This window comes from Delphinus delphis, chromosome 19, assembly GCF_949987515.2.
Source record: "Delphinus delphis chromosome 19, mDelDel1.2, whole genome shotgun sequence".
Classification (NCBI taxonomy): Eukaryota; Metazoa; Chordata; class Mammalia; order Artiodactyla; family Delphinidae; genus Delphinus; species Delphinus delphis.
In genome coordinates, this window is record NC_082701.1 from 54,909,672 (window position 1) to 54,936,272 (window position 26,601).

Sequence of the window (26,601 nt, forward strand, 5' to 3'; positions counted from 1 at the left end):
TTAATTCAGAGTAACCTCATTTTCCTGTTTAAAAAAATGGGGATAATAACACCTTCCAGGGTTTTTTTTAAGGAATGAGTGATTGTGTTCACTATGTTTTCTGTATTCCAGATGCTCGGGCATCTGAAGCCTCGCTGACTTGGGAGAGACTGCCCCTACGAGGCCTGGCTGATTCCTAGAAAGAGCAAACAGTTTGCCTGAAAGCACGTCTTTGATATGCAAACGACCAATTCTGAATCCATACCTCCACCCACCTCTTTTCAGGCTCCTGTAGTCTGGACAGTATCCTCCTGCCCCTAAATCACTCCAGGGCCAAGTGCTGGACTATTAGGGCCCTCCCCACCATAGCCCAGAGCCCACCAAAATTACTCAGATTATCCCACTTTAAACCTGCTCAGCTTCCTTGCTCTGTCAACCCATCCTTCTTGTGGAAACCACAGTAAAGACTTGCCCACACTGTCCCCTAGCTCTCTCTGCCTCCTGACCTGCCCTGGTGTATCCCTGTGTGTCCCTGCATGGTGTGCCATGCCTCCTGATTCTGGGAACCTGTAAGCGTAAGTTTCTTCATGACGGTACCACGTCTGCATGTCTTATCTACCTGACTGAAACAAATCTCAGGTACATTTTTAAACAGTGGTAGAAAGCTTGTAAAGCGCTTAGCAGAGCACCTCTTTGGCATTAGGTAGAAGGGACATTTTAGGAAGAATATCTAAAGGCAGTGTGAATGACGAATGGGAAGATGCTGGAGACGGGGACATCCATGGGACCCAGCCTGAGAGTCTGCAAATAGAAAGAGAGCAACAGGTGCTGAAAATATCAGTGATAGACAAATTGAGAGCATTGGACAACTTCTTGGGTGTTGTAACTTGGTGACTTATTGTCTGAAATGTTTTGGAATGAGACTATTTCTGCGTTAAAGGCAGCCTCACTGTTTCCTTCCGTGACTTCTGTCATGACAGCTGAGCGTCCTCATTGTTTGGCTCTCAATCCAACCAAGTGTCTTTCTGTGATGAGGCCAGAACTCCAAGGTAGCAGTCTCCAAGATATTACCTCCAAGGTAATACCTCCAAGATATTACCTTTATCTTCATGTTTCCTAAACTATAGTCAGCACTCAGGGTGTAGTCATTAACTGGTGTTATGTGAAATATATTTTTATAGATTTGGGAAATGACGAGTTAGCCAAAATTAAGCCATTTAAATTTCCTACGGGACTTCTCAGAGCGTTTAATATTTTAATGAAGCTCTGTTAATGGAGAATATAGCCTTCAGTGTTTGCTAACTTATTTGTCCACAGAACCTTTTTCTTCAGGGTGTCTAATGAGTCTATCTTTTCATGGAACACATTCTGGGAAATGCTGCCGTGACCTGACAAGCTAATGTATGACACCGCTGACAATCAAGATTTTTGTGGGTGGCAGTGATTGTTCTTCTAAAGCCCATCAGGAGAACAGTGCACAATTTTTAGATCCATTTGCCAAGGCTCTGTTTTGCTTTAGTCTATTGGTGTAAAAAATAAAATGAAAAGACATAACTTGTACCCAGATGTCACCTACACGGTGCCTATCATCCTGTAGAATGACTCATCCTCTGAAAATAGTAGTGTTCATTGTCTTGATAGTGAACAATGCTCTTTCATTTACAAAGATGAGGCCCAAAATACCAGGCTTCCTAAAATTAGCGTCACTTGTTAGCCCACCTCCTTCCTCGGGTCAGTCTTTTTTATTTTATTTTATTTTTTAAATTTTTATTTAATTTTTATTTTTGGCTGCGTTGGGTCTTCGTTGCTGTGTGCGGGCTTTCTCTAGTTGTGGCAAGCAGGGGCTACTCTTCGTTGCAGTGTGCGGGCTTCTCATTGCGGTGGCTTCTCTTGTTGTGGAGCACAGGCTCTAGGCGCACAGGCTCCAGTAGTTGTGGCACGCGAGCTCAGTAGTTGTGGCACGCGAGCTCAGTAGTTGTGGCTCGCAAGCTCTAGAGCCCAGGCTCAGTAGTTGTGGCGCACAGGCTTAGTTGCTCCGCGGCATGTGTGATCTTCCCTGACCAGGGCTCGAACCCGTGTCCCCTGCATTGGCAGGCAGATTCTTAACCACTGCACCACCAGGGAAGCCCCGAAGCTTTTAATTTAGATGAAGTCTAATGTATCCCGTTTTTTGTTTGTTTTGCGGATCATCCTTTTGATGTTGTTTCTAAGAACTCATCGTCTCACCGAAGGTCAAAGATATTTTCTCATGTTTTCTTCAAAAGTTTTATAGTCTCATGTTTTGTATTTAGGTCCGTGAGCCATTATGAGTGAATTTTTGTACATGATGTGAAGCATGGGTCAAAGTTCATAGTTTTGCATATGAATATCCAATTGTACCAGCACAATTTGTTAGAAAGACTCTTCTTCCTCCTTTGCATCTTTGTCAGAAATCAGTTGCTTACATCTGTCTAGGTCCATTTTCCTTATTCTGTCCCACTGATCTGTTTTTCTGCCCTTTTACTACCATATTTTTGTGTGTGTGTGTGTGTGTGTGTGTGGTACGCGGGCCTCTCACTGTTGTGGCCTCTCCCGTTGCAGCGGACGCGCAGGCTCAGTGGCCACGCAGGCTCAGCGGCCACGGCTCACGGGCCCAGCTGCTCCGCGGCATGTGGGATCTTCCTGGATCAGGGCACGAACCCGTGTCCCCTGCATCGGCAGGCGGACCCTCAACCACTGCGCCACCAGGGAAGCCCACTACCATATTCTTTTGATAACTTAGTTTTATAGTAAGTCTTAAAGCTGGGTAGTGAGTACTACAAATTTATTCTTTCTAAAAATTGTTTTAGGTTTTCTACTTCCTTTGCAGTTCATGTGAATTTTAGAATCAGTTTGTATCTACAACAAATCCTGTTGAAATTTTGATTGGGATTGCATTTAATCATGACTGATTTTCTGAGTATTGACATCTTTATTAGGTTGAGTCTTCCAATCCACAGACACAGTATTTCTCCCTTTATTTAGATCTTTCTTTTATTATTTTGTGGTTTTCAACAGACACATTCTTTGCATATATTTATAAATTGATACCTAAGTATTTTATTTTTTAAAGCAGTTGTTAATAGTATTTTATTTCTAGTCTCAGTATTAATGTATTCATTACTAGTGTATAGAAATAAAATTTATTTTTGTATGTTTACCTTATGTCCTGCAACCTTGCTGAACTCATTTATTAGCTCTAGGAATTTTTTTTTTTTAGTAGATTCCTTGGCATTTTCTACATAGACAAGCATGTCATCTGGAAATAGGGACATTTTTATTTGTTCCTTTCGTATCTGTATGTTTTTTATTTCCTTTTCTTGCCTTATTGCACTGATTCAAACTTCCAGCACTATGCTGAATGAATGTTGAGTACGGACATACTTGTCTTGATCCCAGGCTTAGGGGGGAAAGCATCTAGTCTTTCACCATTAAGCATAATGTTAGTTACAGAGTTTTTTTTTTTTTTTTTCCGCGATTTATTTATCAACTTCAGAAGTTCTCTTCTATCTCTTCTGTGTGTTCTGAGAGTTTTCACCAAGAATGGGTGTTGAATTTTGTCAAATGCTCTTTCTACATCGATTAATATGATCATGTAGTTTTTCTTCTTTGATATATTAATATGGTAAATTACATTGATTGATTAAAAAACCCCTGGAATAGTATCCCTAGACTAAACCTAGGTTGATCATGGTGAAAAATTCTTTTTATAGGTTGTTGAATTATACTTGGTAATATTTTGTTAAGGATTTTTGCATCTATATCATGAGGAATATTGGTCTATAGTTAGCTTTCTTTATTACTGTTCTTTGTCTGGCTTTGGTATCAAAGGAATGCTAGCTTCATAAAATGAACTGGGAAGTGTTTCCTCCTCTTCTGTATTCTGGAAGAGATTATGTAGAATTGGGGCTAATTCTTCTTTAAACATTTGGTAAAATTCTCTTGTGAAGTCTTCTGGATCTGAATATTTTTTTGATACTTTTAATAGTACAGGTTCAATTTCTTAACAGTTACAGGGCTATTTCAATTATTTGTTTCATATTGAGTGTATTGTAATTTATGGTTTTTAAGTACAGTAGTCCATTTCATGTAAATTGTCAAATGTACATACGTGTATTAGTTGTTCAAAGACGTTCTTTTGAAATCTACAGGATTTTGTAGTGATACTTCCTCTTTCCTATTCTTGGTAATTTGTCTTCTCTTTTTCCTTCTTTTCAATTGTGCTAGAGGTTTTTTCAATTGTATTTATCTTCTCAAAGAACCAGCTCTTTGTCTCATTACTTTTCTCCATTATTATTTTTGTTTTAAATTTATTATGCCCTTTGTACTTGCTTTCCTTCTGCTGGCTTTGGGCTTATTCTTGGTCTTCTTTTTATAGGTTGCCACAGTAGGAGCTAAGATTCTCATTTGCACGTGTTTCTCTCTTCTAATATATGATTTTAGTGCTATAAAATTTCCTCCCAGCACTGCTTTGGCTATATCCACCATTTTGATATATTGCATTTTCATTTTCAGTTCATTTTTTTTCCCCCTTGAGACTTCCTCTGTTCTATGGATTATTTAGAAGCATTTGGTACTTTCCTGGTTGTCCAGTGGTAAAGCATCTGCCTGACAATGCAGGGGATGTGGGTTCAGTCCCTGGTCAGGGAACTAAGATCCCACATGCCATGCGGCAACGAAGCCCATATGCACCACAACTACTGAGCTTGCGTGCCTCAACTAGAGGAGAGAAAACCTGTGTGCCACAACTAGAGAGAAGCCTGAGAGCCGCAATGAAAGATCCCGCATGCCTCAACGAAGATCCTGCATGCTGCAACTAAGACCCGGCGCAGCCAAAAGTAAATTAAATGAATAAATAATAAATAGAAGCATACTGTTTGGTGTCCGAGTGTTTGGGTATTTTCTTCTTATCTTTCTGTTAGTGATAAGAGAATACACTGTATATGATTTCAGTTCTTTCAAATTAGTTATTTTAGGGAATTCCCTGGCGGTCCAGTGGCTAGGACTCTGCGTTTCCACTGCAGGGGGCACAGGTTTGATCTCTGGTTGGGGAACTGAGATCCTGCAAGCCACGCAATGCGGCAAAAAACCGCCACCACCAACAACATCAAATTAGTTATTTTATGGACCCAGATGTTGCCCATCTTGGTATATGTACTGGAAAAGAATGTGTATACTGCTGATGTTGATTGGAGTGTTCTATAAATGTCAGTTAAATTCCGTTGGTTAATTGAATTGCTGTGTTCTTACTTATTCTTGCTGATTTGTTTTCTATCTAGCTGGTCTGTCAGTTGTTGAGAGAGGGGATGTTGAAGTCTTTATGTGGATTTGTCTGTTTTTCCTTTCAGTTCTGTCAGTTTTTGCTTCACATATTTTTGCAGCTTTGTTTAGTGCATACACATTTAAGATTGCTACATCTTCTTGGTGGATTGATCCTTTTATCATTATATTATGCTCCTCTATGTTTCTGGTCATTTTCTTTATTCTGAATCTACTTTCTCTAACATTAATATAGCCACTTTTGCTTTCTTTTGATAAATGTTTGCATGATATCTTTTCCTACCCTTTTACCTTCAGCCTGCCTATGTCATATTTGAAGTGAGATTCTCATAGATTGCATGTTTTCAATTCACTCTGTCAATCTATCTTTTAATTGGCATATTTAGGCCATTTACATTTAATATAATTATGTATGACTATGTTAAGGCTTAAGTCTGCCATTTAATTTTTTGTTTTATGTTTGTTCTTTCTGTTTTTTATTGTTTTGTGTTCTTTTTAAAAATTAATTAATTAAATTTATTTATTTATTTTTGGCTGTGTTGGGTCTTTGTTGCTGTGCGCAGGCTTTCTCTAGTTGTGGTGAGCGGGGGCTACTCTTCGTTGTGGTGCACAGGTTTCTCATTGCGGTGGCTTCTCGTTGCGGAGCATGGGCTCTAGGCACGTGGGCTTCAGTAGTTGTAGCACGCGGGCTTCAGTAGTTCTGGCTGGCAGGCTCTAGAGTGCAGGCTCAGTAGTTGTGGCACACAGGCTTAGTTGCTCCACGGCATGTGGAATCTTCCCAGACCAGGGATCGAACCCGTGTCCCCTGCATTGGCAGGCGGATTCTTAACCACTGCGCCACCCAGGGAAGTCCCTTGTGTTCTTTTTCTTTCCTTTCGGTGGGTTAGTTTATATTTTGATTTATCTGTTGTGTTTTTGAGTGTATCTCTTTGTGCTTTGCTCTAAGAAGATTTGCATTCTCCTCTGATGTGAGACAGGGGTTGCTAACAGGTTGGGACACTCCAGCCGGCATCCAAGTTCTTTCCCTGAATGTGTTAACCCCTGGTTCCAGCTCCTCACTTTCTGGGTGGGGTGGGGGGGCTCACAGTGGTGACCGGATCTCAGTGGTGGCATTTGCATTTGTCAGCAGGACTCAGTGCTGTCTCCGTGTTCGCTGTTGATCTCTGCTCAGATTTTCAAGCTACTTTTGCTTGTTTGGGGGAGACCAAGGGGGATGGGTGGGGGAACCTACTTAATTCTGTTACTTGGAAAAAAATAATCTGGAGACAGAAGAAGTGTGTTTGTTGTGCTTCATCCAGTTTCCATGCTGTAGCAGCAGACTCCTCAGACCATCTTGTTTACTATGTTTTTGCTGGAATGCTCGTTCCTTGAGGTTCCAATAAATTCCAGTACTGTCTATATTCTCTCTTGTTAGAAATAGCTGCTGTTGATGCAAACTTGTGTATATAGGATGGATAAAGAACAAGGTCCTACTGTATGGGAACTATGTTCAATATTCTGGGATAAACCATAATGGAAAAGAAGATGAAGAAGCATATATTGAATATATATGTATAACTGAGTCACTTTGCTGTACAGCAGGAATTAACAACATTGTAAATCAACTATACTTCAATAAAATTTTTTAAAAATAGCTGCTATAGGGCTTCCCTGGTGGCGCAGTGGTTGAGAGTCCGCCTGCCGATGCAGGGGACGCGGGTTCGTGCCCTGGTCCGGGAACGTCCCACATGCCGCGGAGCGGCTGGGCCCGTGAGCCATGGCCGCTGAGCCTGCGCGTCCGGAGCCTGTGCTCCGCAATGGGAGAGGCCACAACAGTGAGAGGTGCGCGTGCTGCAAAAAAAAAAAAAAAAAAACCAAAAAACATAGCTGCTATTAATGTCTCTGTTTTTCTAATCTCTCTATAAGTGGGGAGAGAGTGGAGAGTAATTATGAGACTATATTCCTAGTTTTTTTTGTTTGTTTGTTTGGGTTTTTTTGACCGATATGTCTCTCCATTTTCTCTTTAGGGCAGAGAAGACTGAAGTTCTGAGCGAAGACCTTCTTCAGGTAAGGTTGTCGCTGGCCTGTAGCTCATAGGTGCCAAAGACACATACTCCCTTTCACAGGCGAGCCCTTCCCGATGCTGTTCAAGCTGCTCCGCTGCTGCTCCTCTGGTCTGTTTAGAGACACAGCTTTTATCCTTTATGGTAGCCCCTTGCCCTGTGGACACCGGTCCGGGTGAGGTTTCTCAGAAGACATTTGAAGGCGTTTGATTGCATGGTTAGCAGAGAGTTCCTGCGTCTGTGGTTCCCCTCCTTTTCTCCTGCATTGGATGTTGTCTCTGCAGAAACCTGAGTCAGTCTTGTCCCTTGATTGTCCAGACCCCGTGACCCCACTTCTGACCTCCCCTCACCCAGAAGCCCCACCCACTGCTCTGTCCACAGGTGGAGAAGCGACTGGAGCTGGTGAAGCAGGTCTCCCACAGCACACACAAGAAGCTCACGGCATGTCTGCAGGGCCAGCAAGGGGCGGAGGCGGACAAGCGCTCGGTAAGTGCCCTCCCAGCCCTGGGGGATGTGAAACTCGCCTGCTGACGTACCAGGCGGTGTCTGAGAATTGTCTTGTGGTGTGGCAGTGCCTCGCACCTCGCCGTGCCCTTTAACCTGCCTGAAGCATCCCCTACCCTCACCAGGCAAGATCTGGTCCCCATCCTTGTCTTCCCCAGACAGGGGCAACGCCTGAGGAGAGCAGGGGCGTGCTGAGATCCCACCGTTAGGGAGGCCGTCACCTTTCTCTTACCCCAGCTGTTTGTTCATAGCTTCCATTTGCCTCCGTAGTATCTTAAGATCACATGCAAGATAATTACAGGGCTTCGCTGGTGGCGCAGTGGTTGAGAGTCCACCTGCTGATGCAGGGGACACGGGTTTGTGCCCCGGTCCAGGAAGATCCCACATGCCGCGGAGCGGCTGAGCGCGTGAGCCATGGCCGCTGAGCCTGCGCGTAAGATAATTACACTGTGGTTTTGGAGGTTACAGGTCTATAAAGGCCTATCTATAAAGGCTCTTATGAAAATTGTTTTTGCTGTAATGAAGCAATAAAGAGAACCTGCTACGTGGAAGTGCTCCAGGGTCTTTCTCTAGAAGGGCATTAGTACTAAAGGCCCTGCATCGTGTGACTTCACCGAATGAGTCCTTGGGGTGAACAGTCGTGAAGATTCTCTTCCCTTTGACCCCTGCATCCCCCGCAAGTCCACCAGAGATGAAAAGCTATTCTTAGCTGTGCGCTTGGCTTTGTTACAGGGGAGATGCAATCTGGGGGGTTTCTTTCCTCCTTGAGTTTATGATCGACGTGTTTGGTGTCTGTTTGATTTTCTCTGGCCTGGAGTTCTTGTTCACTTCTTTTCCCGGTGGTCGCCCCGAGCCCCCCAGGTTCTACTGGTCTCGCTTGTCTAAGTGATCATGGCATGTGCCCTGATCCTTCCACCATCTCACGCTGCAGGACCAGAACGGCTCCGCTTGCTCTATCAATCATTCCATTTTCTCTTCCCAGCCCTGGTTTCTTCTTTCTTAATATTCCCAGCAGGAATCACTCACGTGTGGTAGAAATTAAATGTTTACAGCTTTGGAAAGTGTCTGTGGAAATAATTCTGTGTCTATCAGGACTTTCAGCAAGGGGAGCCTGACAGTCTAAAGGCAGAGTTTGCAATACTGCTTTCGACATGAAACCCTTTCATCAAGCAAACACGTATATGGGACTCCAGAAGCTGGTCCATGCGTGGGGCCTGTAGCCAGGCCTGCCTGTGACCCACTTCCGTCCTTTTGTTCCAGAAAGCACTGTTTTTAAAACAAGCGGTCAAGGGACTTCGCTGGCGGTCCAGTGGTTAAGACTCCGCGCTTCCACTGCAGGGCGTACAGCTTTGGTCCCTGGTCGGGGAACCAAGATCCCGCATGTCTCTCGGCCAAAGATAAAGTAAAATAAAATAACTGGCCAACAGGAATGTATATTTTGGTATCGAGAGTAGCATCTGACTGTCGGCACCAGAGTCTTGAAACTGACCTTTGGTGTTGGTAGGTTGATGACTGCTAGCTTTATTTCTCGAGGATAAGGTCAAGTTCCCCAGATTTATAAGCTTTTAATTGGATCGGGGGTCTTGCGAATTATATAGGAGGCTTTTGGCTCTCCAGGTTTTCTAAAATCTCATGAATCGATAGCAAACTTGCGATATGGCAAGGCCGACAGGTCAGAGGACGATTGGCCCTGAGAAGGCAGCTGGTTACTCACGCTTCCCCAGAGGAGGGGGCACGCGGGCCGCGTGGGGAGCACCGGGATGTCAGGAGGCACAGGCCACACTGGTGCAGTGATTACCGTATGAACTGGACAGCTCTTCAGTGGACCTGGAAGAAGTCTGCAGCAGAAATAAGCTCAGGCATGTACAGATCAGTGATTTCCCTGCACAGATGCCAGGTGCTTGATTTTGTCCATGATTTCTTTTTTTTTTTTTTTCAGATTTTTTTGATGTGGACCATTTTTAAAGTCTTTATTGAATACGTTACACTATTGCTTCTGTTTTACCTTTTGGTGTTTTGGGCCGTGAGGCACTTGGGATCCTAGCTCCCTGACCAGGGATCAAACCCCCTACGTTGGAAGGCGAAGTCTTAACCACTGGACTGCCAGGGAAGTCCCTGCCCATGATTTCTTGAGCTGAGCAGTCTTTCCTTATTCTCATCTGACTGAATAAATGATCAAACTGAAAAGAAATTCAAAGTGACCTTTAAGGACAAGCTAAAGCTGACAGCACTGACACTGATAAAAGTGCTTTTAGGTTAGGGTGCGCGATGTGTGGATTTTCCAGAGACGGGAAGGCGTTCGGCATTTTTGAGCAACGTGAAGGTGGCCCGAGTGACTAGAGGTTAGGGAATGACAAGGAGAGGGTGTGAGATGGGATGGCAGGGCACCCGGTCTCACCATGGCCAACGTCGGGGCTTTCCCCCCGAGATCCGTGGGAGGCCAGCGTGTTATTCAGAAGTAACGTGATGAGATTTGTTGGTGATTGTGTGATGAATGGATAAATGGGGTGGGGCTATGGGGGAAGTCAGGATCCATTTAGACAGGTAGGGGCGCAGTCAAGGTGGGACGCGATGGGGTCAGTGAAGATGGAGAGAGGTCGGAGATGTGATGGATGTTGGACGTAGGGTACCAGGACTTGGCAATCGAATGGATATGGAGGTACGAGGAAGGGAGAGGGGTTTCCAGGTCCCTGGCTTGAGGACTTGTTGAATCCATGGGAGTTCATGAGATCACCCAGGGAGAAAATACAGGTGAGAAGACAAGGGGCCTTGAATCAAGACCCCCCAGGAACTATAGCATTGGAAGCTCTAACAGGAGGAGGACCTAGCAGGGAAGGGTTGGTACTGTTAATCCACCCACTTGCTCAGGTCTACATCCCAGGCATCATCCTTTATCCTTACTTTTCACTCTTTCCCCGCGTGCATTTCAGTAAGTCCTGCTGGCTCTTCCTCCAAAGAAGCTCCATTTGCTTTAACGTTCGTCAGCCCGGTCCACGCAACAGTCATCTGTTGCCTGAACACAGCAGTGTTCCCTTCGGGGTCTCTGCTCTCCACTCCGACCGCCCCCCCAGCCCCTTCATCATCTGGTCTCTACAACTGCCTGAGTGAGTGTTTAAAATGAAATCAGATGCTTCAGTCCCACCAAAGGATTCCCACTGTAGCACAAAATCCCAGCCTCTTAGCTTGGCCCTTGGTCCCTAATGGTACATCTTCCACCTGCATCTCTGAGCTCAGCTCTCGCCACCGCCCACCGTCCTCCTCTGCCCCCATCATCATCCTCCAACTGCACTGACCTGTGATTGAACTTGCCTTGTTCATATCCATGCGGAGCCTTCATGTGGGATCTACCCTCCACATGGAATATTCTTACCCAGCATTTCAGGCCAGCAACTTCCTTTTATTTTATTTTAATTTTATTTAAGTATAGTTGATTTACGATGTATTGATTTCTGCCGTACAGCAGAGTGATTCAGTTATACACGTATATACGTTTTTCTTCATATTCTTTTCCATTATGGTTTATCACAGGATATTGGATATAGTTCCCTGTGCTCTACAGTAGGACCTTGTTGTTTATCCATCCTGTATATAATAGTTTGCATCTGCTAACCCCAACCTCCCAATCCATCCCTCCCACTTGGCAACCACAAGTCTGTTCCCTGTGTGAGTCTGTTTCTGTTTCGTAGATAAGTTCATTTGTGTCCTATTTTAGATTCCACATGTAAGTGATATCATATGGTATTTGTCTTTCTCTGTCTGACTTACTTCACTTAGTATGACAATCTCTAGGTCCATCCGTGTTGCTGGAAATGGCATGATTTCCTTCTTTTTACGGCTGCATAGTATTCCATTGTGTGTGTGTGTGTGTGTGTGTGTGTGTGTGTGTGTGTGTGTGTGTGTGTGTGTGTGTGTGTGTATGTATACCAGACCTTCTTTATCCATGCATCTGCGGATGGACATTTAGGTTGTTTCCATGTCTTCGCTGTTGTGAATAGTCACACCGGCAACTTCTTACTGTTTGATTCTCAGCTCAGATGTCACCGTCTTGGTGCAGCTCCTCTTACCACCTGATGTGTGTGCTCCCTCCCTCCCCCAGTCACGTCCCCCTATTGCATATTCTTCATAGCATGTGTTATCCTCTAAAATTAGCCTGCCCATTCATTTGCTCCTGTGTCTGTTCCCATCACCAATATGTGAGCTACGCGGGAGCAGGGATCTTGTCTTCCCATCATGGCTGCATTCTCAGTGCCTAGAACGGGGCCTGCCACATGTAGGCAGCACTAAAAACAGACGTGTCACGACGGGATGGCCCACGCCTGTTTTAGGCACAGAACCTGCCCAGCGCATCGCGCCAGTTTGACTCGTTCCCGTTCTTTACGGAAGCAATTTAGCGTGGTGGCTCCGAGTTTAAGTGCTGGGATCTGACCCTCCAAGGTGGAAGCCCAGCTCTGCTGCTTCCTAATTTTGCCTGACAGTGGGCAAGTCAATTACCTCTATATGCTTTGGTTTCTTGCCTTGGAAAATAGTAATAACAATGAATGCCTACCCAGTAGGGTTTGAGAGTTAAGTGAGGTAATAAACGTAAGTGCCCAGCACGGTGCTTGACATGAATACATAGTAAAGGAACAGAAACCGCTGCTGTAATTAGGGCCCCGCCGTGAGTCCAAAATCACCCCTGGGAACTGCCGAGCCCCGAGGAGCAAATCTGCCTGGATTCGCGGACAGTGGACAGCAGTTTTCAGAGATGGAGGGGCGTGTGTGCATGTGTGTATGTTTAGGAAACAGAGTGGATATTAGAATAAGACTTTTTGTCTCTGAGTCATCCTACAAACTCTGCTGCTGATGCCTAAGATAATTTTAGAGAGAACACTCATCTCAGACAAGTCAGATCGACTACTTCCAAACGCTGGAACGTTCTGTCTCCCCTTCCCTCTTAAGGATCTCTCGGCACACTAGAATCGGGGAAATGTGTATTTTAATAGCTTCTCTTTGACCCGGAAAACCACTGGTCAGGGTGAAGCTCGCTAAGTAAGGTCTCTCTACCTGGGCGCTAATGGTCCCCAGAATAGTGGGTGATGCTCTCAGCCTAGACCCTCGTCTGCAAGAGAAACACATTTTGGCAGGTTTTCCAGACGGGTGGGCAGTTGAATCCTTCAGAGATTCAATATCCTTCTACGTGAAGTGGGGGTGAGCAGAGTGTGGAGGAGAGAGCAAATGATACCTCAGTCACGGGTAGGCATCAGGTCAAATAAATCAGCACAGTACCCCGCGTCTACCGAGCCCTCAGCTTTTCCTTTGTCTCAGAGCATTTCTTTAGAAATAGAAATAATTTGTAGTCTGTAGTGCGTTGCAGTCCATTAACTTCCTCTATTCGCCCGCCTTTGATTATAGATTTTCACTCTCCCCTTTTTGACGTGCAAGTATGTCACCTTAATCTATTTCTTCCTTCCTTTTTTTCTTTTGGTAGCTTCCTTCTAATTGCTTGATTCTTTTCTTTTTTTTCCTTTTCCTTTTCTTAATTTCTTGACTCTTAAAAGCATCGACACAAGCAAAGACTCACCGCTAATGGAGGTTTCACCCCATTAACACCTGTGCCCTTGGAAGCCAAGCGCTCACATCACCCTCAGTGTCTCCCCTGCAGTGAGTGCTTTCTTAGGAGCTCACCTGGGCCACAAGCACAGGCCCTAGCTTGTGGCCTATATCCCCTTACACCATCACTACAGGACTTGTTTAAATCCATGTTGTCATCTTCGTTCAATGATCTGTATAACCATTTCAAAAAAAAGGCTGAGGCAGCTCTCTATGTCTTGATAGGAAATTACATGAATGATACCTCTACATGAAAAGGAAAGCAAAGTGTAGAGGGGGTTATATCATGTGTTAACAGTTGTGAGGGAAAATGTGTCCACTAAAAATGGACAAATGGGGCTTCCATCGTGGTCCGGTGGTTAAAACTCCTAGCTCCCAATGCAGGGGGCCCAGGTTGCATTCCTGGTCAGGGAACGAGATCCCACATGCCGCAACTGAAGATCCCGTGTGCTGCAACTAAGACCCGGCACAGCCAAATAAATAAATAAATAATTTTAGAAAGTAGACACACACTCACATATACAATTGTATCTTCTTAGCATATTTATGGAAGGATACCTAGAAAACTGATCACTGGCATGGTTTCTGGAGAGGGGAACCCAGTGGCTGAGGGTTAAGGATGGGAGAAGACTTCCTGCTGTAAACCCTCCAGCACCTTTTGAGTTTTATACCATTTGCTCTTCAAAAATGAATTCATTTGAGATAGAGAAAGAGAGAAAGCTTATTCTCCATGTGAAAATCTTAGCAATTAACGTGCAGTTGAAACAGGAATAGCTTTCTCGTCCTGTGGTCCTTCGTCACTTAAAGTGGCTCTCTTTGCCACCTAAAAGCATCTCATAATCATCGGTGAGGATGTTGAGTGACTGGAAATGACTAGAAGATAAAGTTGGCCCCCTGCTTGGGAGAAGGGCCCCTCCAATCCTACCATTTCCAACTGGCTTTTCCTGTGTGAATCTGGAAACCAGACACCTGGCTGTCCCCTCACCACCTCCCTCCAAGACCGATGGCTTTGTGGTCCTCAGGGCTGTTCTTGTGCTTGACCTACAGTCTGCTAGGCATCCCGGGCGTGGTCTTCTGTTCCACTCACTGCCAGGACTAATCGGACTGATCTTTTTCATTTGGAAAAACTCCACTCACTGGTAGATATATTCTCCAAAGGATGCCAACTTCCAGGCCACGAGAAATTGCCTGTCATCTGCTGTAGGCAAGATCCTCCCTTGCCTTGCTTCCTTGTCAAATTCTGAAGAAGGACTCAGAAGGGGCTTCAGTCCTGCCGGAAAGGCAGGTGGGTCATGGGTCTCTGGATCCTCAGCATAAAGAAAATGGTCTTGTGTGGCTGTACTCTCTGACATTCGGGATTGGGGGGAGCGTCTTCAGTGGTTGTGATTCAGATATTTTAGGAGCTTGCAGATTGAACACCTTTCTTTAAACCCAAACCTCAGCACTCTCGATGTTTTGGGCTGGATAATTCTTTGTTTCAGGGGGCTTTCTGCTGCACTGTAGGATGTGTAGCAGCATCTCTGGCCTCTACCCACTAGATACCAGGGATGTCCCCCACATGGTGACGATCACATACATCTCCAGACTTTGCCAAACATCCCGGGGGGACAAGAATTACCCCTGGTCAAGAACTCTAATACCTTAATCCATCCTTTTTCTCTGAGCATGACAAATGTTATACCTGCACAACTCCTTTTCTTTTTTAACCATTTTAGAGATTTTTCTAAAATATGCTTTCAGTAACTTTTTTTTTGAAAGGTGAGGGTGGGAGCAGGTGCTCTCCGAAGATACTGTCCCTCTGCCTTTAATTAAGTCTCTGGACACCTGGACCTAATAGCTCTGTAGGACAGCTAGAAAGTGGTGTTTACATTTGGATATATTAGTACTTCGTTGCCTGGTCTCGTTTTTACCAAGAACAGTGTCCCATTTTATGTGAAATGACGGGGTAGCAAGATTATTCCTCGAGTGAAAGGGCTCAGACCTCTGTGGAGTGGACGTGTCTAAGGGCAGGGAGGGGGTTATATTTTAGACCCGTTGAGGACACCTGGTGTCCTGGGCTCCCCTCCACCTGGACTAACCCAGGAACCCTAGGAACTTCCATACCACTCTTGGGGGTTAGTCTACCTCCTGTGACCTTCCCTGGAGATACCTAGAGCCCATGGGTCTCCTGGGGATGTTCAAACCAGATTCCTAAAACTCCACCTCCAGCTTGGTGCTGCTCTCAAGTCATCCAGTTGCCTGTCTCAGGACTGAGTTCTTTTAATCCAATCATGTTGCTCTTAAACAGGCCCTCAGTGGTCCCCAAGTGCCCCTAGAAGGAAACCCCAGTGCCTGCCTCTGGTTGACGAGGCCCCGCACCATCCCGCCTCCGCCCCCTCCCCCAACCTCTCCCCCATCACACACTGTGCTCCAGCCACGCTGGTCTGCTGGGGATGCAGAGCCAGCTGAGCTGGCTAGGTAGCCCACCTCCGGGCCTTTGCACCTGCAGTTCCTCTGCCCGGAATGTTCTTTCCTAGGTCATCTGGAGGTATGGCTGACTTTCTCTCCCTTCAGGTTGCTTCTTAAATGTCTCCCCTCGGTGGGGGGGTGGGGGGGGCAGTCTTTTCTCCTCACCGCCCCCTCCCCACAGCTGCCCGCTCTGCCCATCGTCCTCCTTTCTGCTGTTCCCATGACACTTCCCACTCTCGAAAGGGTCTCCTTCAAAGTGTCTGTGTTTAGTGTCTGTCTCCCTGCCCTGGGATGTAAGTTCCATGAGAGCAGTGTCTGGTCTCGGTCACCACGGGCGTGGTACCCAGATAGGCACACCATTCATGCTGGGGAGTAAGCAAGTTACAGCCGAGGGTCTCTGGGTGCTAAGACAGGAGATTCTGGGCTGGGAGGGGCTCCATCACTTTCTGTTTGAAGAGCTTTCTGTGTGGCAGTGGGGACCGGAAGACCCGAGGATATCTACCTGTTCTTTTTTAAATTGTTTGGCCGCGCTGTGCGGCATGTGGGATCTTAGTACCCTGACCAGGGATCGAACCCGTGTCCCCTGGAGTGGAAGCACGGAGTCTTAACCACTGGACCGCCAGGGAATTCCCGGATATCTAGCTGTTCTTACCTTGTTGTTCTCCGTGTGTGCTGGGTGGGTCCAGCTCAGGAAGGAGAGGGCTTGTTGACACTTAAGGAGGGAAGGTGGATTATGCTGTGGTCCTCCTGCCTGCCCACCTCCCTCCCTCCTTCTTTCCGTCCCTCCCTCCCTCTCTTCCACGTAACATAAAGCTTACCACTTTAGCTATTTTAAAGAGTACAATTCAGTGGCGTTTAGTAGAGTCACAGTATTGTGCAACTACCACCATGATCTACTTCCAGAACATTTCCATCACCCCGAAAGGAAATCCCATACTCATTAGTCAGTCGTTCCCCTTTCCCCCTCCCCCCAGCTCTTGGCAACCACGAATCTACCTTCTGTCCCTATGGATTTGTTTATTCTGGATATCTTATATAAATAGAACTGGACGTTATGTGCACATTTGTGCCTGGTTTATCTCACTTATTGTGATGCCTGCAGGGTTCACCCGTGTTGTAATCTGTGTCAGGAGTTCGTTCCGTGTTTATGGCTGCATAATATTCCGTTGCGTGGATAGACCACATTGTGTTTATTCCCTCATCCGTTGATGGACGTTTCTGCTGTCTCCACCTTTTGGCTATTGTGAATTGGGCTGCCCTTTGCATCATGCCCATGTTTTTGTTCAGCCATCTGTTTCAAATTATTTTGAGTACATGCCCCAGAGTGGAATCGCTGGGCCATATGGTAATTTTGTTTAACTTCTTGAAATGCTGCCAAGCTTTTCTACAGTGCTGGACCATTTTACATCTCTACTGGCAAAGCATGAAGGTTCCAATATCTCCACACGCTCACCAATATTTATTTTTTGTATTTAAAAAATAAATTATTAAGATTATGAGAGCCATCTTCATGGGTGTGAGGTGGTGTCTAATTGCAGCTTTGATTTGGGTTTCCTTAATGACTAATGATGTTAAGCATCTTTTCATGTGCTTATTGGCCATTTTATATCTTCTTTGTGGAGTATACCTTATTTTGATGATTATTTTGTTTGCACTGTAATTCTGTGTGAACATTTTTCTCTCTTCCTTGACCATAAGCTGACTTATTTCTAAAATGGGGCTAATATACTTCTTGAGAGAGATGATTCTTAGAAATTAAGGCATGGCTCGAATCTTTAGTTTGAAATCTTCTCCTTTTTCCCTGCTGCTATGCTACTTTATTTTAAAACGCAGCATGTAGGGAATTCCCTGACAGTCCAGTGGTCAGGACTTCACGCTTTCACTGACATGGTCCAGGTTCAATCCCTGGTTGGAGAACTAAATTCCCACAAGCTGCACAGCGCAGCCAGAAAATGAAATGAAATGAAACAAAATGAAAATTAAATTAAAAATGCAGCATGTAAACCTTAGCCTTATTTTCCAACTTAGCAAATTTAATCGTTTTAGTTTTCTGAATTTTGACATCTCTGAGTCTAACCCAGCATTGTATCCTCTGAATTTTTAGGTTTTATTCATATTTTAAAGTCAGTTTGTTTCTTAGCTAATGTAATATCTAGGCAAGTATTTGACTTCTTGCTATTTCAGTGTAAGTGGGTGACAGTTGAAGTAGTTTTCATGACCACGTTTTCTTCCTTTTCAGAAAAAGTTGCCTTTGACCACACTGGCTCAGTGTCTGGTGGAAGGATCAGCTCTCCTGGGAGATGACACGCTTCTTGGGTAAGGCAATTCATGTATGGGTTTGTGCTAAATCTAGGTGAGTCCCCATCCTTACAAGGGGACTAACAGTCCTCACAGAGATAGTGAGGACACCTGTGGTCTGGCTGGAGCCTGGACGGGGAAGAAGGAAAGGTTGCCGGTGAGAAATTGAGGCCCCAGGTCCAGGAGTCATAGTGTCTGTGCAGGCAGCAGCTCCCAAGGGGAGAAGTTAACATGAAACTGTTGGGACTTCCCTGGCGGTCCAGTGGTTAGGACTCTGCACTTCCACTGCAGAGGACACGGGTTCCATCCCTGGTAGGGGAACTAAGATCCTGCATCCCGCATGCCGGTAGGGGGCGGGGAAGGCTGTTGAAGGACACTTGAAATCCCTTGGGCTTCAGCAGAAGCAAATATGAAATCTCTCCGTGTCAGATGTCAGAACTTATGGGATTCCCAGAAGAGCAACCCTTGCTGATTTCGAGCTCACAATAAAAACAAACTAAATATAGAATCATCATGAGAGGCAATCAGTATGCACAGTCTGTGGGAGAATCAGACCCTAAAAATGAAAAATAACGGACAACCTGAAAGGAGATGGACAGTAATGATGTTTAAAATGAAATTTAAAAATTTAATAAAGACAGAACACAATAGGGGTGAAAAAAGAAGAGGCAGAATCAAAGAAAAACCAAATAGAACTTTTAAGAATTCAAATAATATTTAGTATAATTTAAAAACTTCCTTGAGAGAAACTGGAAGTTGCATACAGATACGGAAATTGGTGAACTTAAAGAGGTCTGGAGTTTAGAATTTACAGAATAAAGTCCAAGAGGTAAGGATACAGGCAGCATTAAATGGAGAGACTCAGATGGCAGGATGTAAAGATACAGCATTATGTGTAGCAGTCGCTCCTGAAGAAGAAAATAGAGGGGAAATTTATGGTTGAATTTTCCTTTTCTAGATTTGAATACAAACATGAGTGTTTAGATTTAAGAAGCACCAAAAGTCCTGATTGAGATCAACCGAAAGAAGTCCATCCCTGGACACATCGTCCTAAAACTACACCCTATTAATAAAAAAGAACTTTAAAATCAACCAGAGAGAGATAATTGTGTATAAAAGAGCAACTAGAGTGATAACAGACCATTCAGGAGGCACAATAAATGCCAGGAAATAATGGAGGAGTGTCTTCAGGTAGTGAGTGAAAATATAAGATATCTAGATTCAGTGATAGACTAAATCTTTATTCAGGAATAAGGGGAAGATAAACATATTTTCAGGCACAGATTTAGAGGAGTTACCGCTTGCATGTTCTCACTGAAAAACTAGTTAAGGATGTGTGAAGTAGATTATGTCCAGAAGAAAAGAATGAAATGCAGGTAACAAGATAGCATTTTTAAAAAAAAGTGGTGGGACTTCCCTGGTGGTCCAGTGGTTAGGACTCACTGCTTTTACTCTGAGGGCCCGGGTTCAGTCCCTGGTGGGGGAACTAAGATCCCGCAAGCTGTGCAGTGTGGCTATAAAAAAAAAAAAAAGAAAAAGAAAAAACCAAAAAACAAAAAACCTTTAAAAAAACATAGTGAATATGGTGTAAGGGACGTTTTCTGTCTTCCCATCTTAGATTCCTTCACAGGGCCGTGCAAATTAAATTGACAAAAGACAGATTAATAAGAGAATAGCATACACATTTGATTAACGTGCAGTGCAAACACATGGCAGAACTCGGTGATGAGTAACTCAAAGGGGTGGCTGGAACTTGGGCTTATATAGCATTTTAAACCAAAGAACACTGATTTTTAGAGAAGTGACAAACAAGACAGAGGAAAAAAAATGTTAGTTTCTATGGCAACGAATTGTAGGAAGGTAAGTATATGAGGGACTAGTAGAAGATAAGTGTTAGTTGGTAAGGTTTGTAATGTAGAGACCACTGGTGCGCAGCGTCTCTGGGCTGATAAGGGTCTAGAATTATCTCTGGTGATTAACATCTATCTTTCCTGGTAGAGGGGGGACGGGGACACCTTTACAAATTCATGTCCTGCTTTTAGGCAGTTAGGGGAAGGGTGGAGAGCTTTTTTTGTGTCTGCTTCTTCTCCATTGCCTTCAGTTCAAACTAATCCTTATGCCACAGTGGCATACTTTGGGGAGGTGTATCCTGCTACCCTTCAGTGTAAAGAAATATAAATAAACATTGAATTAAGAAGCAGCAATATAATAATAATCTGGGGGGCGGGGGGCAGTTAAAGCAAAGGAAAACTAAAATACTAGAAAATAATAATAGGGAGCTTTGCAAAGGGCATCAGTGTTTCAAGCTCTTGTATGAAAGGAGGATAAAGGTATTACATTTAAATTTAAAGTGAAGTGTGCATGTTAGAAAGGTAAGAACGACCACAAGAAGAAAAGTAATAGAACGTGTAACTTCAAAATTAGGTGGAGGATGGAGAGAGGAATAAACAAAATAGAAAAATAAAAGCCCACAGAACGTACTAAAAGAGAAAAAAAGGGGCTTCCCTGGTGGCGCGGCGGTTGAGAGTCCGCCTGCGGATGCAGGGGACGCGGGTTCGTACCCCGGTCCGGGAAGATCCCACGTGCCGCGGAGCGGCTGGGCCCGTGAGCCATGGCCGCCGAGCCTGCGCGTCTGGAGCCTGTGCTCCTCAACAGGAGAGGCCACAACAGTGAGAGGCCCGCATACCGCAAAAAAAAATTTAAAAAGGGGAAAGAAAAGGTCAGCACAGAAAAGCATAACAATAGAAAACAGAAAAATGAAGGTAATAGCAATTACTGCCTCTATACCTGTAAATCGTACACAGCAAATGGAATAAACTCAACTGTTTATAATATACAGACTCTCAGGTGGGTAAACGTGGAATCCTGTTGTATCGATGTGTTCTTTCTGAGAGACTTGCCTGAAACGTAGTGACACAAGGTTGAAAGTAAAGGATGGAGGACACCAGGTAAAGATGCCAGAGTGAACACACACATCTCATTTTTGTTCCCTTCCAAAACGGACTATAATGCAGGGGTTTTTTTTCTGAAAAGACATAAACCCACAAAGGCAGGAGAAAACAGGAGAGAAGGCAAGAGGGTTTTGTGAGCTGTGAAGCATATGATTGACTGGGACCTGACTTAGCAAGTCCCAGAAAGCTGACTCTCAAGCCAGAAGTAGGATGTGCAGAGAGCTGAGATGTTCATACCATGAAATGCTGAGAAGGCTCAGGAATTGACGGCCCCAGGGATCTCAGGAACAGTGGGTCGTTGGAGGGGGGTGGTGAGGAAAATCACAAATGGGGGTTGAAAGCTAGTCAGGTGCTATTTGGATCACTCAGACCCAGCTCTTATCCACACCGCTGGGAGACCCTCATCCCCTTGCCTCCAAGCCCAGCAAAAGCCTGGAGCTTCATCTCTGGGGGGGGTAAAGCGGAGCATCCCGAGACTGGGGGCACCGGGCACAGTGGAGTGTAGGGGTAGCAGTCAGTAAGGTACTTAGACTCTCGAGAGATAAGAGGAGATGAAATAAAAAACAGGACGTTAATTAAGAAATACAAGAAAGAAATATTCAGAGATCAAAAGCAAACTCATAGAAATGAAAAATATGACCTTCTCAGTAGGTTTGGAAGATAAAGTTGAAATCATCCAGAAAAGAGAGCAAAAGACAAGGACACGGAAAATAGAGAAGTTAGAAGAACAGAGGGCCAATCTAGGAAGTCTTAGGCCTGAATAACAGGAATTGCAAGAAGAAGAGAGGAAGAAATCATAATTATAGTTTAAAAAATAATCCAGGGGGGCTTCCCTGGTGGCGCAGTGGTTGAGAGTCCGCCTGCCGCTGCAGGGGACACAGGTTTGTGCCCCGGTCCGGGAAGATCCCACATGCCGCGGAGCGGCTGGGCCCATGAGCCATGGCCACTGGGCCTGCGCGTCCGGAGCCTGTGCTCCCCAACGGGAGAGGCCACAACAGTGAGAGGGCCGCGTACCACAAAAAATAATAATAATTAAAAAAAAAATTTAAAAATAATCCAAAGGTATTTTCCAGAAGTGAAGAATGTGAGTTTCTATATTGAAAGGGCCCACCGATCTCCTAATGCAATAGGAAAAATTAAACCTATGCCAGGACTCACCAGTAGTGAGTACTAGTGACAAATAAAAGATTCTACACCTTCTAGAGAAAACATTGTCATATACGAGGGGTCAGGAATCTGAATTCTTCCGGCCTTACCAAAAGCAATAGTGGAAGCCGGAAGATTATTATTATTTTTTTAAATAAATTGATTGATTGATTGATTGGCTGTGTTGGGTCTTCGTTGCTGCACGCGGGCTTTCTCTAGTTGCAGCGAGCGGGGGCTACTCTTCGTTGCGGTGTGTGGACTTCTCATTGCGGTGGCTTCTCTTGTTGCGGAGCACGGGCTGTAGGCGCACAGGCTTCAGTAGTTGTGGCGCGCAGGCTCAGTGGTTGTGGCTCACGGGCTCTAGAGCGCAGGCTCAGTAGTTGTGGAGCATGGGTTTAGTTGCTCTGCAGCATGTGGGATCTTCCCGGACCAGGGCTTGAACCCGTGTCCCCTGCATTGGCAGGTGGATTCTCAACCACTGAGCCATCTGGGAAGCCCGAAGCTAGAAGGTTATTGAACAATGCCTTCAAAATTCTGGGGGAATAGGAAGCATAGAATATAGTCTCCTGTCTAACTTTCATTTAGCCTGAGGGTAAAGAGAAGTTGTGACACGCAGGGTCTCAGAAAATGGACTTCCCACACACTTTCTCAGAAAGCCGAAGTGTGGTGGGCCCACAGTGAGGCAGTGTCCGAGACAAGCAGTGGTAGGGGAGTAGGAAACAGGATCTCCAGCCCAGGACAGGGAGAGAGAGAATCCAGCAAATGGTGAAGGGGGATTTCAGGAAGACCGCCGTGCCTGGAGAGAGAAGGAAAACTCAGTGCAGATGGACACGGGTCTGGGAGAGACTGCTTCAAGAAGATGAAATACGAATTCACATCGGGGTGGTTCAGTAGCTTAAGAGACAAGAAGTGTGGCAGAGGATCTGGGGTGCAGTCAGGTACACAGAAAACTAAACAAGCCGAAATAAGGCAATTATCAACTCCCAAGAGAACAAATAAATGCAGGAAGGACCAGTAATCGTAGTGCATAACCCAGCTTTGCTCCGAATAGCACATGGAGTCAAAAGGTGGTGTAAAGACTAAATATCTACTGACAGAAATAAATGGAGGAAGGGGAAATGCAAATAGAGCTAATTCTCATTTCCCACGGTCGAGAGTCAGTAGTGAATGCTTCACAATTCTAAAAAGAAGCAGCAGTTGAAATAGGGAGCTAAGAATCAGAAAAATCAGAGAAAAGACACCATTAAAAAGATACAGAGATAAACCCACAACCTGGGAGTTGACATTTGCAGCAGATCTGAAAAAGAATTTAAATATACTCTACACCCACACACATACCTGTAAGTATATAAGGAACTCCTACAAATAAAAAGATCGTAATACAAAAATCACCAAAAAATACGAATAGACACCTCATGGACGAGGGACCCTCAATGACCCAGTTAAAGACGTTTACGGGCTTCCCTGGTGGCGCAGTGGTTGAGAGTCCACCTGCCAATGCAGGGGACACGGGTTCATGCCCCGGTCCAGGAGGATCCCACATGCCGCGGAGCGGCTGGGCCCGTGAGCCATGGCTGCTAAGCCTGCGTGTCCGGAGCCTGTGCTCTGCAACAGGCGAGGCTACAACAGTGAGAGGCCCGTGTACAGCAAAAAAAAAAAAAAAAAAAAAAAGTTTACATCCATGGTTTGACACTGAACCTATTCTGTTTCTTGCTTTTTACATTCATCATTATGTTTGGGGCTTATCCATCTTGATATACATGCAGAATTAGATGAAACCTAATGATGAATGTAAAAAGCAAGCAATTTAGCTGACTGAAGCAGCTGTACTATGTAGTGCATGTGAACACATACATATATAATAAAGTGTAAAAGTATGGACAGGGGGACTTCCCTGGTGGCACAGTGGTTAAGAATCCACCTGCCAATGCAGGGGACACGGGATTGAGCCATGGTCCTGGAAGATCCCACATGCCGCGGAGCAACTAAACCCACGCGCCACAACTACTGAGCCTGCACTCTAGAGCCTGTGAGCCACAACTTCTGAGCCCACGTGCCACAACTACTGAAGCCCACGTGCCTAGAACCCGTGCTCCGCAACAAGAGAAGCCACTGCAATGAGAAACCCGCGCGCCACAACGAAGAGTAGCCCCCGCTCGCCACAACTAGAGAAAGCCCATGCGCAGCAACGAAGACCCAACACAGCCAAAAATAAAAATTAATTAATCAATTAAAAAAATATATACGGACAGGAAAAGTACATACTAACTTTAGAATAGTATTACCTCTTTCCATACTTTTGTTAATTTGTAAAAACTTTTTACATGAGTTTCAGGTAACATGGTACCGTGAAAAGGGAGGGCTGCTTGTGTGCCCTTCAGGGGAAATGAACATCTTTGAAATATTGTATTCTCCCGTCTAGGAATATGGAATAACTTTCTACTCATTCAGGTCTTATGTAATTCGCTCATTATTAATAAACTTTTACATGGTTTTCCATTCCATTTTTTCACTGGAAAATCGTCTGCTCATCCTGTATTAAATAAGTTTTCGTGGCTTGGGAGAAGGAGTTTTCTTTCTGTTAGAGCCTAGTGACATGGAGGTTTTGGTATGTGTTTGAAGGTGTGTTGGTTTGTTGGCGCACTGACTTTGGCTGTTTTCTCCAGTGGTCTCAGGAGGGAGAACATCTGGCTCTTTCTAGGCCTGTGGGTTTGGCATGTGTGACTCTGTTCTCTCCACATGTCTCTTACTTTCCCCACAAATCCCCTTTTAGCCCAGGCACACAGTAGGTACTCAGCATCCTTTAGAAAGTAGGCAGTGTCAGAAATGAAACCACGTGCAGCAAGTTGGTCAGTGGGACGGCACAGCAGTCAACTACTTTATTAACGCCATCTCGTGAGTGTTTACCTGGCCGGGGGGTGACGGGCCACATCTTCCTCTACAGGGTACTCAGGATGGTTTTTCTTCCCTTCTGTCGCAGGAAGATGCTGAAACTCTGTGGCGAGGCGGAGGACAAGCTGGCCCAGGGGCTGATTCATTTCGAATTGCAAGTCGAGAGAGACGTGATCGAGCCCCTGTTCCTGCTGGCTGAGGTCAGAAGCAGGAGTGAGGCTGGGCCCGCGTGAGCGGGGAGGGCGGAGTGGTGGGCTCTGGGGTCCTTCTGCTCTGGGCTATTTCTACCCCTCACCCCACTCTGGGGCACAGTGTTTCACTGGGGATCGTTCCTACCCGACTGCCTGGGGTTCCCCAGCCTGCTAGCCCTTTGAGCTGCGGGCTCCCCCCTTCTCCCACCCACCCCCTCCTCTGGTGGCATCCCCGTGGGTGAAGCTGCAAAGCTGGCGGCATCACCGCGTCCCCCGCAGGGTCTCTGCCCCATCTCCACCCCTGGCCTCCACCCATCTCAAGTCTTCGGTGAAATGAGCAGTGGAATCTAAAATAGGACACAAATGAACATAACTACGAAACAGAAACAGACTCACAGACATAGAGAACAGACTTGTGGTTGCCAGGGGGGAGGGGAAGGGATGGATTGGGAAGTTTGGGATTAACAGATGCAAACTATTATGTATAGAATGGGTAAACAACAGGGTCCTACTGTACAGCACAGGGAACTATATTCAATATCCTGTGATAAACCATACTGGAAAAGAATATAAAAAAAGAATGTGTGTGTATATATATATATATATATATATATATATGTATAACTGAATCACTTTGCTGTACAGCAGAAATTCACACAACACTGTAAATCAACTATACTTCAATTAAAAACTTAAAAAAAAATGAACAGCAGCCCCTACTCACAAGGGCTGGGGACCCGTGTCCAAGACACTCTCTAAGGCCCCCTCACTGTTTCTGTTTACATAGGGCCCTTCTCTTTCTACTTTGAAGGACACTAAAGAAAACTGTTTTCTTAAGATGTAGCCTTAATGCCTATGTGACAGTTTTGCCAGCTTCAACCAAGTGAAATTTTATCAAGAAAGAAAATCACTGGGGGATGTTATTTGCCCTGAAGCCTGGACCTACTCCCAGTTCCCTTTAATTGATCGTACAAGCCTCCACGGTGCCGTAGGGATGGAGATGTTCCACGTCTGCACTGTTCGGTGGCCACTAACCACCTGTGACTACAGAGCTCTTGAAATGTGTTTAGTGCAACGAAGGAACTAAATTTTTAATTCTGTTTTTGTTCTCTTGAATTTATGTATTTTTTTTTTGGCCGCGCCCAGCGGCATGGGGGATCTTGGTTCCCCGACCGGGGATTGAACCTGCGCCCCCTGCAGTGGAAGCGTGGAGTCTTAACCACGGGACTGCTAGGGAAGTCCATGTTCCTTTGTATTTGAAAT

General features: G+C 45.1%; 1 protein-coding gene across 3 annotated transcripts in view; it reads left to right on the forward strand.

The window, feature by feature from the left end:
* The window catches only part of ARHGAP44 (Rho GTPase activating protein 44), a 143,529-nt gene that overhangs the window by 64,225 nt on the left and 52,703 nt on the right, over positions 1-26,601 (forward strand). For all 3 annotated transcript variants that reach the window (XM_059997801.1, XM_059997802.1, XM_059997803.1), the window contains exons 2-5: positions 7,284-7,323; positions 7,701-7,805; positions 18,100-18,176; positions 25,236-25,347. In XM_059997801.1, the coding sequence (XP_059853784.1) occupies positions 7,284-7,323; positions 7,701-7,805; positions 18,100-18,176; positions 25,236-25,347 (334 nt within the window). The remainder of the gene's footprint in view (positions 1-7,283; positions 7,324-7,700; positions 7,806-18,099; positions 18,177-25,235; positions 25,348-26,601) is intronic.